This window comes from Alosa alosa, chromosome 7, assembly GCF_017589495.1.
Source record: "Alosa alosa isolate M-15738 ecotype Scorff River chromosome 7, AALO_Geno_1.1, whole genome shotgun sequence".
NCBI lineage: Eukaryota > Metazoa > Chordata > Actinopteri > Clupeiformes > Clupeidae > Alosa > Alosa alosa.
In genome coordinates this window covers 29,570,390-29,583,746 of record NC_063195.1, presented here as the reverse complement: position 1 = coordinate 29,583,746, position 13,357 = coordinate 29,570,390, and the positions used below count along the sequence as shown (strand labels likewise).

Sequence of the window (13,357 nt, the reverse complement as noted above, 5' to 3'; positions counted from 1 at the left end):
CACACACACACACACACACACACACAATTCACGTGGATCTAACTCTTTCTCTTGTTGTTGGTTAGATAATAAGATGGTGTCCCAGACTCTCCAGATGTCCTCTCCGTGGCTCTCTGCTGTCCCACTCATCAGAATGCTGCTCGGCGTCTGCGTTGCCTTGGCAGTGGGCATGGGAATCTATGCATTCTAAACAGACTCTATGGACTTTTGTTCTCCCTCCTGCACTTCCACACAGAGGAGCATCCGTCCAGATCTCGTGCGCCTCGTGAAGGATATTCAAGTATTTGTCTGTGTCATTTCATCTCCATCACTCTGGAAGATAACACAACATAGCTCATTGATAATCAATGATAATGTCAAATTAGTTGCACACTACTCCTTTCATAATGTGTTTGTACTGTATGAGAACCACAGCAACTAAACCGATCAGATGACCTATGCAGTGTATAAATATTCAACAAGCCCTGCACCTAAACACATGTGTAGTATGCAGTCAATACTTCAGAGATGAAGGAATAGGCCTATTAACACTTGTGTTTAACGTTTTAGGGTGCTTTGTGATGCAAACGGTTTGTTGGTAAATGTTTGTATGTAAATATAAAATTTTAACATGAAAATATTTTGTTTTCTGAAACTGTTTTATAATAAAATTATTCTTGTAAAATACACATAGTCAATCATTTGTTTACAGCATGTCATTTACACATGCTCAGGGGCTTCATCTGGACACATTTCCCTAGTGCTACATGCAGTACCACATGTTGTTCAGTCTTTAGTGTAATAAAAAAAGTATTGCACAATAAACAGCTGCAAATTATCCATCTGTAGACAATCAGAACCGCACTCCTTGAATGGTAGGCTACTAAATGTACTTAGTACTTCATGCTTCTCTCTCCACACCCGTTAATATAGGCCTACATGATGTTCAACATCTGCCAGATTGCCACCATATACCTGTTCATTCTGTTGACACCTACTGTAGGTGGATATAACACGTTAAAAAAAAAAAAAAAAACGAAAACAGAAAGGATGGAGACAGCAAAGCTGGAGTTATTTCAAATTGGCAAGCCGCAAGAACAAGGTATGCAAAATTGCAATTGGTGTGCTTGTCAAAACGTTAGGCTAGCATTACAGCTGTTTAAAGCCATACGTGAACTGCAAGCTACAAAACTAAAGGTAACCTTTATAGGGCTGTATTGTTGTCCAAATAAATAGGATGTTGTTAGGCGTTGTTGTTGTAATTGCATGTGGATGTTAGTATGTACTATTATCAAAGCGTGGGGGGGAGGGGGGCACCCCTGGACTTTCATATACTCTACTGAATTGGAATAATGTGAGTTAAACCAGGAAAGCGGTTTGTCCTCCAATTCATGTTAGCCTACTTACATGAACATTTGCAAGCTGTCACAGCAGGCACTTGTCTCCACAGACGGTTTTTGAGTCAAATCTTTGCCTTCCATTTGTTGTCTCCTCCACTCTCCTCTCCATCCCAACTAGGGGTGGGCGATATGGACAAAAAATAATATCTAGATATTTTTATTTTTTATGATTTTGACGATAGCGAAAATTAGTCGATATCCTTTAAAAAATTGTTTTTGTTAAAGTCTGAGTTACTTTACAGCTCATTATTTATGAATAGCATCATTACAATAATAACCAATAACCTAACCTGCCCACATTTCCAATTCAGCCCCCACTTGTGTGTGTGGCAATGGTCTAGCCAGCTACATTAGAAAAGATGAATAGACCTAACAGTTTCCCAAGAGAAAGTCTGAAGCTGAAGTTCCTTTCAAACCTTTACATAGGATTCACTGTAAAACTAAGAGCAGACCAACAGAGTAGCCTACATCTCAGTTATTTCCTTCTATGTTTTGTTTTAGAGCAATCACGTAGGTTAGCATTCCAAGTTATAGAAACTAATGCGTTAGCTTATGGCTAATGTATATGAGAAATCCCATAGATGCTAACGGTTAGCATCTGTAAACGTAGATATTTAGAGCGAACTTCAGTCCATTTACAAAAGAGTTACATGAGAATAGTTATTTGTTTACAACTGACTATTAAAATACTCAAAGGCTAATGTTTTCTCTCCATGTAATACCATGTAGGAAAAAACGTGACTGTCTCATCAATGCTACTTGAACAGAAGTAGCCGCATAAAATCCCAAGTAGGCTACTCTAGCTGCACAAAATAAACGTTAGGCTAGTGGGACAATGTTGTGACCCACTTGTGATCACGTGACACTTGCTCTGCTGCACTTCTACCTCCTGGGAATGAATGAGTCTTAACTCTTAAGTGCGTGATTTCGAATGTCTTTCCCCCAAATACTAGATAAGGTCAATTATCGTTAAAACAACAATCACAATATTATCGCAGACGATATATATCGCCCACCCCTAATCCCAACATAGTGAAGCGAGGATTTTCACCTGGGTCATCTGAGTCCGCCGACATGCTGGGAAACGAACAGGTGTGCTGACCACAGGCCTTATAGTAGTGAGTGTGCCATAGTGAACCACGGGGCCATAACACAGGACCCCAGTCCACACACTTATAACACGGGAGTTATGCCAATAACCTGCCTTCCTACTAACAGATAGATCCATCAAATGTAATGTCAACCACCCTATTGAACAATCTACCAGCTTGCCAAGACTAGCTTATCAATAAGGGCACTAATGGGCATGAATGTTCATTTATACAGAAAAATAACCAGTGTTGGGAGTAATGCGTTACAAAGTAACACGTTACTGTAATTTCACTACTTTTAGTGGTAACGAACATGTAACAAAGTATTTTTGTAAATCAAGTAACACAATTACAATTACTGAAATTTCAAAGAGTTCGTTACTTGCGTTACTCTGTTGATCTTGAATGAATGACTGCAGACAAGATGACAGATGCACATTTGCTGCTTCTGATCTAATGTCTCCCGACCTTAGCTGTGTTTCCAGCGATTGTGTTTTATGTTTAGATTGCAGATGCATTCTTTACAGTTAATAGGAGCCTCCTCACATTCCTCCTTATTTCGGATTTATGCTAAAACACACAAGAGTAGGGGAGACCGGGGACAGTTGCAACACTTTTTGCATTTGGCTCTGTTACTCAGAGACGGTTTGGATTAGACAAACCAATTTTTTATACAATACACTTACATATGTCTGTTAATAGTCTAAACCATTTAAAGATAATTACAGAATCTACATTTTTCACAATTTGCATTTGAATGTAAGGAGTCAGATGTTGCAACTGACCCCGGGCCCGGGGACAGTTGCAACATTGTTTGGGGATGGTTGCAACATGTTAAAAATACAATATATTACAATATATGTCAGTGCAGCAAAATGATTATTTTTGTATGTAAATACAAGTTATGTAAGTTATAATAATATTACAGTGTTATTTATTCACCAGCTTTGATTAGATGACAATTATAGATTTGTCTAGATGAGTAGGCCTTATGTGCAGATGTCAAATATTGAAATTGATATAAAATACAGTAGGACTTTAGTGACATAGGAAGAATGGAACAATTTGGGAGGCAATTCACTTTTATTTAGACTATTGTCATGTAAAACATGTTTTTAAAAATATATATTTTATATGATCATATTTATGCATTGTACGGGACTGTTGCAACTGTCCCCTTTCCTGTCAGCCATGATAAAACCTCATGTGCTAACAAGGGGACCTTGACACATGCTAACCATAGTAGCTTAAAGTTAACATATCACTCATTTAAATCATATAAGTTTGAGCTGAATCACAAAAACAGTGACAGCAGTTTAACAGAAACAAAGCTCAAGAAAATAAATACTTTCATACCTAAAAAACAGTTTTTTTACAATAAATCCTGGAGCAGTTCAGGAACCTCCTTGCTTTTTCTCTGCTAAGGGGGGCATCCAACTGAGCATATGTGTGAGTGTCATCACTCTACCTTGTTTCTGATTGGAGAAAATTGACATGTTGCAACCATCCCCTGTTGCAACTGTCCCCGGTCTCCCCTACAATTTAAATGGACATCTTAAAAGCCTTTTCCCTTTCGTTTCCATCTCGTGAGCTCCACTACAGTAAAAGCGCATTGTTGTTTATTTTATCTCTGCTCGTTTTCGCCTATTGCGCAAAAGCATCGTTATATCAATTTCTCATTCTTACAACATAGCCACGCCACACACCAATAGGCCAACATACAGTAGCCTATATATAGCTTTGGCACAAGCAAGCACACGTTTAACTCGAGAGGAAAATGCAGATTTCACTTACCAGATAAAGAAACCTCCAAATAACCTACCGTACGTAATACAGCGACTTTAGTTATTTGTACAGTATGTTAAATCGGAATTGACGTCCATGGTGTTATGGATTAATTTTGTCTGCGACGGAACATGCAACTTCTCTCTGGAACACCTTATCAGCTGAAGAGTAGGCCTAACCTTCTGCATAGTGCGCGACAACCCCAAACCCTCGGATGCGCATTAGAACTTATTTCAGTAGGTCAGCACTTGTTCAGCGCAGGCTTTTCCCAAACTGGTGGTCCTTAAAATGCTATATAATACAACTGTGTTCAAAGCAGGATGAGGATAACCTAAGGTTGTATGTGTGTGAGCAGACAATAACTGCTTTGAAAATAGGCCATTTAACATTGTTTCAAATTACATCCCATTGAACTCATTCCATGTAGCCTATAGGATTGCAATAATAATGATAATAATAACTCATGACTATATTGCAGAATTCAGTGTCAGTGCACCACCATGCGTAGTAGTAGTAGTAGTATAGTAGAAGGCAAGCAGTAGGCAGTGTGCTGTACATATCTATCAAACCACCTTGATGATGAGGGTGGCACAAAACAAGGTCAGGGAAGCCTTGCATTGTATTGTGTTGCATTGTAGAATGTTTTGTGGTCAGAAAAAGTTTGAGAACTCATGCACAAGGTTATTGATTTGAAGGCTCGTTGAAACTACAATAAATAGGTCTAAAAATTAGGTGGGCAATTCCATGCAAAGGTCATCCTTACCATGGAAAAAAAAAGTTGTGCAAACGCAAATAGAACTGTTGTTAAAATCTTCATTTAGGTCTATATTTTATTGTTTGTAACTGATCTGATTGAATTCGATGGAGAATGACACTCTTTTTACATCATAAATATGGTGTGCAACCATACAGAAACAACATTTTTCACATGGTAATATTATACATATTTAAAAAGTGGATAAATGGACCCAAGGTTCAAACAAATTGTGTCATTCGACAAATTCCAGATTGACAAGGGAATGGTAGAGCAATGTCTATGCTCAGCTTGCCTTTAAGAGCACAACTCCTTACATTTGTAAGGCTTTTGTTTTTAAGTCAGCAAGTTCCATGGCCATGTCACATCCATAACGTTTTATAGGAAAAGTTTATGCTACACATACAGTGTTGATGCGACAATGTCCATAGTGTCTGTGCAAAGCTGATTTATATCAATGTAAAGTGTTATGACCAAATTGTGCCCCTTTCTTACTTTTAAAACCTTTAATTGTGCGTTATGGATGTGACGTTATGGATGTTACATAATGTGAATTTACAAGACTGGGGACTTTATTATACCTCAAAGCCGATAAAACGTCTGTTCTGGTGGCATGTCAGTTTCAACGCATTTCAACTTAGTGTTTACAATTGACGTTTCAAAGATTATTAGGATGATCAAAACCTCAGGGAGGCCTTGCCTAACCATTAGCAAAACAAACAATATTAAAATACCTCCAGTGATTAGCCTAGCCATAGCCTATTTTCAAGTGGCCTAATACTTGAAAATCTGGCGATTATCTTCCTGTAACTGTCATATTGTTGTTGTACAGTAACTGGATTATCGTGTTAGCTGGTGAAGATGGCTGACTTTGCAGCTGGAGTTAACATAGCAACCTCCTTCTGTTGCAGATCTGTTCAGCCTGCCGTTCACGTCTGCTTAACACAATTTAATTTTAAATGTGACACGATATGAAAGCATAAGTGTCAGGTCCTCTGTAGCTAATACCCACAGAGTAACATGAGTAAGGGCAGCAATAAACTAGATGTACCGCATAGCGGTACAAAATATGACCGCCTCTCAGTCCTGCATATTCTCTTCGCAAAAATAAATCACGCTTGTCCATTTGTCTCCATCTCCTACTCCTGCAACTCATGTGCATGTAAATGAGTGTGTGCTGTGAGTTTGCTTTTGTTTATAAGAGTGTGTGTGTGTGTGTGTGTCTGTGTGTGTGCATGTGCGTATGCGTGCCTGTGCTTGTGTGTTTATGTGTGTGTGTGCGTGTGTGTTTGCATGCGCACATGCGTACTGTATGTGTGCCTGTGTGTGTATGTTTGCATTCATGTGGGTGGGTGTTTGTGCATGTGTGTGTTTATGTGTCTGCGTTCATGTGGGTGGGTGTTTGTGCATGTGTGTGTGTGTGTGCTTGCCTGTCTGTGTGTGTGTGTGTGCTTGCCTGTCTGTATGTGTTTACAGTATGTGTGTGCTTGCCTGTCTGTATGTGTGCGAGTGTGTGTGTGTGTGCACATGTGCGTGTGTGTGCATGTGTGTGTGTGCACGTGCGCGTGCATGTACTTTATGTGTGCAAATCACAAATGAGTGGGTATGGGTTAGGTTGATGCGGGTTCTTGAGACTAACATAAACCATAAATATTTTGTTATCTTAGGTGCAACGGTTGAGGTAGGGATAGTTATTTAGGGGAGTGGCCACCAAGTTTCATGTTCCCTGGTGTTTCAGTAACCCGGGAATCACTGACCAAAATTGATGACGGTAAAAGAAAAAAATAAATGTCTTTTTTATATTTTAAATGACTTGTTGTCCTGATTCGTCCGGTGGATCTTAATGGGCACTGAGGAAGCAATAATTTCATTGCTAGTTTTTCATGATTACTATTTCAATTGTTTCATATCAAAATTCACTACTTAAGTATGTGTCTTATGTAGTTTGTCGAGGACTGGTTCAGACCGCGTCACATCCATAGCGATGAAACCGTCACATCCATAGCGCCAGTTTTTCCTACATAATGCATTACGAAAATGACGCATTGTTTCAAAAACACACTTTTTGTGTTCATTCAAGTCTCCTTCATATATATCATAGTTTCGGCAGTTTCCTTCAAAATTCACAGAGTTTGTAGAAAACCTGTAATCTCTCACAAAAGTGTGTCCATTTCATGTCACATCCATAACGCTGATAAAATGCCTTGTATTCTTAGGATGAACTTGTTTATATGAAATTTGAGGATTTCTCAGTATTCAGAGGGCAGAGGTTACATTAAAAGTTATGCAAATGAATTCACTGATACTAATTTTGCCCCCACTCTAAGGCATTTTGTTTACCAATATGAGTCCAATTGTCACATCCATAACGCTGGAACTGCCCAGGTTTACTGTGTGTGTGACTGTTCAGTACTGTTCATATTGACATTTTAAAAGCAGACTTAAAAGTATCTCAAAAGTTACTTTCTCTAGTAACTAATTACTTTTGATATACTGTAATTGGTACGGTAATTCAATTACTTTTGAAAGAAGTAACTAGTAACTGTAACTAATTACTAATTTTCAGTAACTTGCCCAACACTGAAAATAACATATCCATATATGTAGCTTGAACATATTCCAGAATGTTAAATAAATATACTATGTATTTATCAATATATTTCAAAATATGAGTAGGCCTAGGCTAAATATTCAAAATTGGCCACTTTCTTAATTGTCAGTATAAGTATAATTATATATACTTTTTTGATCCCGTGAGGAAAATTTGGTCTCTGCATTTAACCCAATCGGTGAATTAGTGAAACACACTCAGCACACAGTGAACAAACACACAGTGAGGTGAAGCACACACTAATCCCGGCGCAGTGAGCTGCCTGCTTCAACGGCGGCGCTCGGGGAGCAGTGAGAGGTTAGGTGCCTTGCTCAAGGGCACTTCAGCCGCGGCCCACTGGTCGGCGCTCGAACCGGCAATCCTCCGCTTACAAATCCAGAGTGCTAGGGCACGGCTGCCCAATATGTCTGCATATAAAATATTCAGCATGGACATGCAAGATATCAATTTTGGGTTCCACATATACTTGCATACATTCTTGTACTATATATTTATAAGTATATTTGTAGCCATCTATTCATACGCTAGATGCAGCTGCATATGTGAATACCTATATTTTGTCCCTTGATTGTTCTGTAGGCTATGTAGTGCTAGCCTACATGTTGCACCAATTCTGGGAACATGCAGCAGGTAGGCCTACATGTTGGATACGTGAAAGTTCATGTAGGCTGCTTACGGTAGGCCTTTACAAATATTCTGATAGATATCAGTAAGGGGGATAGATTAGTCGATCGGTTGGTCAATCACATGGATGGAAGGTTAGACATCATTCCCGCCCCATACCTACTGGTAACAGAGCGTGCATGAAGCCAAACCAAAGATTGTTCTTTGGCCAAACGAATGGCTCTGGCGACATCGTCAGGCAGCAAGCTTAAATCCAAACGTCCATTTCCAACTTTCTCTTATAACGAACGAGCAGGCCCTCCTACAGCTCTCGGGAAGTGGTGTGGTGATGTTGAATTCCTTCTTGTTTCTAACGACTCCTCCGTCACTCAACCGCATTCGGGGGCCGTCCAGCAGACATCCAAAAGAAAACCTATCTAGTAAGACGAATCAGACGGGCAGGGCGCAGGTGTAGTTCAAGTAGTTCGGTTTGGGCGCGTAATGATAATCCTCTTTTAGGGACAGGAAGTAGGCTTCTGTACGAACTGATCGCTGTGAATATTCTAGTGGAACACAGAAAATAGAGTTTTGTAGAACATTGTAATGGGGACAGAAAAAGTAAAACTACGTGCGCTCTCGCCCATTTTATTCTCACATTTCCGTGTTACACTATAACTTCAGCTAAAAAGTTTGATAAATGGCACATATCCCCCGTGCTTCCAGAATAATCAAAGATCCCTCTCACCCATGGGCGTAGGTTTAGGGTGGGACGCTAGTAGTCCTAATCAATATTTTGAGATGACAAAAATGTCCCCACAAATATTTTAGCGAACTCCTTTGTGCTATCCCGACGTTCCGAACATCGCGAGACACTTATCTCATCTATGATCTCATCCCAGAAAGATTTTCTTTAACTTGTTTATTTGAACATTAATTTTATCTAATGACATAGCAAACATGATGAATTGAATTCCTTGCACTATGCGAAACTATTTTCCACTAGCCTAAAACGTGAGACTGAATTGCGTTACGTTCCTCTTAAAGTGACAGGCACTCAATTAGACTTACAGACCACAAATGTGATGATATTAGGGCTGTCAAAATAACTGATAAATTTCGATTAATTCATTTGAGAAAAAATAACTGATTAAAAAAAAATAACGCAGATTAATCGATTCCGTAAGACCTTTGACCCCGAGCCGTTCTAGGTAACCATTACTGTAAAATGAAGGAGAGAGAAGAAAATGTCAAAGTCAAAGTCAAAGTCAGGTTTATTGTCAATTTCTTCACATGTTCCAGACATACAAAGAGATCGAAATTACGTTTCTCACTATCCCACGGTGAAGACAAGACATATTTTACCAATTTTAAGTCCACAGACAAACATAACATTCAAGTAAACAAAAAAGTAAGTAAATAAGTAAATAAGAGGGCACATATAATAATGAAAAAAATAAGAGCAGCAAAATTTTGTTGAAATTGTGCATAGACAGTCAATAAAAAAACTAGTGCAAAGTCAGGCCAATAAGAGGCTTGGGTAGTTCTGTTTGACCTGAGTAATGAAGAAAGTGGCATAGTGGTGCAAGTTATGTAAGAGCAGCAGAAGTGTTGTGTTTTCAGGACAACAACACCAAGTTGTAAAGTGTGCAAGTGTTCAAGTGTGCAAGTGGAGTAGTGCAGGCGGCCATTGTGGGTCCAATGTCCAGGATGTTATGTAGCTGAGGGTGGAGGGGGGAGAGGAGGGAGAGAGTTCAGCATCCTTACAGCTTGGTGTATGAAGCTGTTGGTGAGTCTGGTAGTGCGGGAGCGCAGGCTTCTGTACCTCTTCCCAGAGGGCAGTAGATCAAACAGATTGTGAGCGGGGTGACTTGCATCACTCACAATTTTGGTCGCCTGCGGGTGAGGTGGGTGGTGTAAATGTCCTTCAGGGAGGGGAGTGAAGCACCAATGATCCTTCCAGCTGTGTTCACTATGCGCTGCAGGGCTTTCCTGTTGTATTCAGTGCAGCTTCCGCCCCACACAGCGATACAGCTGGAGAGGATGCTCTCAATGGTGCCTCGGTAGAATGTGGTCATGATGGCTGGTGGAGCACTTGCTCGCCTGAGTTTCCGCAGGAAGTACAGGCGGCGCTGAGCTCTCTTCGCCAGTGATGCAGTGTTGGTGGTCCAGGAGAGGTCTTCGCTGATGTGCACCCCCAGGAAATGTGCTGCCTAGATCATTGATTGGACCATTTACTTTAAAAAAACGGCCTGATGGTGTTGACAAAAATAACACTAAAGTCTCACATCAATGGAAAGAAATAGTGTTGACATTGAGGGGAGTGTTCATTTATTTTCATTGTCCCCTGGAATGAAATGCCTTGTATTTGAAAAAAACTTCTTCCCGAAGCACTTTTGAATTTATTTCCTCAGCATATTAGGTCATATCATAAATTATTATGGCCATTATTTGAACAGTGAAAATAATAATAAAAGAGTTTTTGAACTTGTCACTAATGTTGAACTTGTCACTAACTTTGAACAATGTCACTAATGCTGATTATTCAATGATTCATTTGAATTTAAATATTTAAAATACTAAAATTACAAAATTAACAAAAATTATATATGCGATTCATTTAGATTAATTAATCACAGAGTATGTAATTAATTAGATTATTTTTTTTAACCGATTGACAGCCCTAGATGATATTAAAGAAAAGTTATCATTTAAATATCAATATGATGTATTCAAATTACTAAATATGTTTAGCTATTAGTAATAACAATAAAAAGTTCATATGAATTCCAAAATATGAAAACCTATGACAACCATCACTTTCTGTGTGTGTGTGTGGAGGGTCAATCAAATTCTATGATTGCCACTAATGTAAATGATCACACAATATTCAATATTACTGATGGCATCAAGGTGGTGGGGGCCCCCAAACCAAATATATTTTTTAAAATGATTTTGAATTACGGATACAGTGTTGTACAGGGAGCCAGTGTAGTTGATGGAGGATGGGAGTGATATGTTGCCAGGGCCTGGTGAAATGTTTCATGAAGTGGAAGAAGGCTGTTTTGGTGATGCATTTGATGTGTGAGCCAAAGAAAAGGGTAGAGTCAATTATTACACCAAGGTTTTTTGACTTCAGAGGTAGTGGTGGTGAAACAGCCAGGGATGGATAACTGTGAATTGTTTGAGCTTTTTTAGTACAGATGATGTGGCAAGTATGAGTTCTGTCTTGTTGAGTGTGTTGTTTGAGAAAATTCTGTCATCCAGTTGCTTATGGCATTGACATTGAGACAGGTGACCAGATTGGAGGGAGGAAGTGTGTGGGAGGGCTTAGTGTGAATATAAATTTGTGTGACGTCAACGTAGCAGTAAAAACCACCAGACTTGCAAGTCCCCCCCCCCCAACACCTCCCCAGGACCGCCCTGTGGAACTGCACTGTGACTGTGCAGCCTAACATGTTGCTGCTTCATATCAAGCCTGATATACTTGAAATGACTGCATATCAATGTGAAATACAGTACACACAAGCACAAGTTTAAACTTCATGTAAATGCTATCAATGTTATTTATCACTCTGCCACAATGCTGCTATGTAAATATACAACACAACTACCTCTATTTTTTTATATATATTCTATATTTCTATATTCTAATATATGTTCTATATTTCAGTCTCGCACTTTAATGTCTGTATGTGGTATGTCTGTATATTTTTATTTTTTATTGTCTATGGCTATGTCTATGTCTAAAGTATGTCTATGTCTGTATTTAAAGTATGTCTATGTCTGCATGGGAAAGTAAGAAACGGAATTTCAATTCTTTGTATGACCAGTGCATGTAAAGAAATTGACAATAAAGCCGACTTGAAAAGTTTAAACCATACTGATGTAAAATATGAAGGGGCAGGATGTAAATGACGAAGAGCAGGGGACCTAGGACAGAACCCTGGGGAACACCATGTGAAAGGGGTGAACTGGGGGACCTGAAATTACCTATGGATACAAACTGTTCCCTAGCTGTGAGATATGACTTAAACCAGGAGAGTGGAGTGCCAGTGATACCCAAAAGTGTTTTCAAAGTAGTGTGTTGTAACAGACCGTGTCGTAGGCAGAGGTCCAGCAGTAATAAAATACTGACGTGGGCTGTATCAGCTGTAATGAGTAGGTCATTCATGACCTTGACCAGGACCGTCTCAGTGCTGTGCTTTGCCCTGAAACCGGGCTGAAATACTTACCATAGGCCATGATCAGTCAGGTTGTTGGAGTTGTGAGGCTACAGTGCGTTCAAGGAGTTTGGAAATAAATGGCAGGTTGGAGATGGGACAGTAATTTTTGAGATCATCAGTAGCTGCTCCAGATTTTTTAAGAACAGGAGTGATAGCTGCAGTTCTTGCAGAAAGCCACCACGCAAAAGAAAGACTCTTGAACAAAACAAAACTGGAATGAACATTTCTTTTTACCCCTCTTTTCACTGGGTTGAGCTAAATCCCTCTAACAAAAATACCACCAACATTGTGGTGTGGCAATAAAGTAGCCTATCTATCCATCACACACGCTGACTTGCCTTGGTTAGTCTAGAGTTGTTTTTAAGTCCCTCAGTCCTCATTGTCTGACTAGCAGACATCCTTGATGGAAAGACTGACCCATCATCTAGAAAACATAAAACAAGTTTTAGTTTTATGGAGACAGACCTTATCTCTTGGTCAGGGATTGAATGAGGCCGGACGGGAGCCTTTGAGAGACATTAGATTAGCCAGCCCAGCAACTATAAACTTCAGAAGCCTAACACCCTGAAAATGCGAATATGTGTCATTCCACACTCAATTCATGGCTTCATTGCTAAGGGCTCGCTCGGAGTTGTACTGTTCCTATTGTGGATTGTTGTAGTCCATTCACAACTGTTTAGCTGATGTATGAGTGGCTAATTATGTGCAACAGACAAAACATGTTGTCTGGGCAGTCACAAAGTCACTTTTCTTAGGCACTTAGGGAGGATAATGGGTAATTTGTCAAAAGTCAACACTGAATCTCCTTATCCACTTTTACATTAAGTTACAACTATGCTGTGTTGGCATGAAGTTCTAGCTGATTTGAATCAAAAGATTTCTTTAAAAACACTGAAATGATGGTCAGATCA

The 13,357-nt window shown here is 39.4% G+C and overlaps 1 protein-coding gene across 1 annotated transcript in view; it reads left to right on the top strand.

The window, feature by feature from the left end:
* Nucleotides 1-666, top strand: part of LOC125297808 (heme oxygenase-like) — a 3,084-nt gene extending 2,418 nt beyond the window's left edge. Inside the window, exon 7 of the mRNA XM_048248304.1 lies at nt 66-666. Within this exon, the coding sequence (XP_048104261.1) occupies nt 66-190 (125 nt within the window). The 3' untranslated portion in view covers nt 191-666. The remainder of the gene's footprint in view (nt 1-65) is intronic.
* Nucleotides 667-13,357: the final 12,691 nt, after the last annotated feature.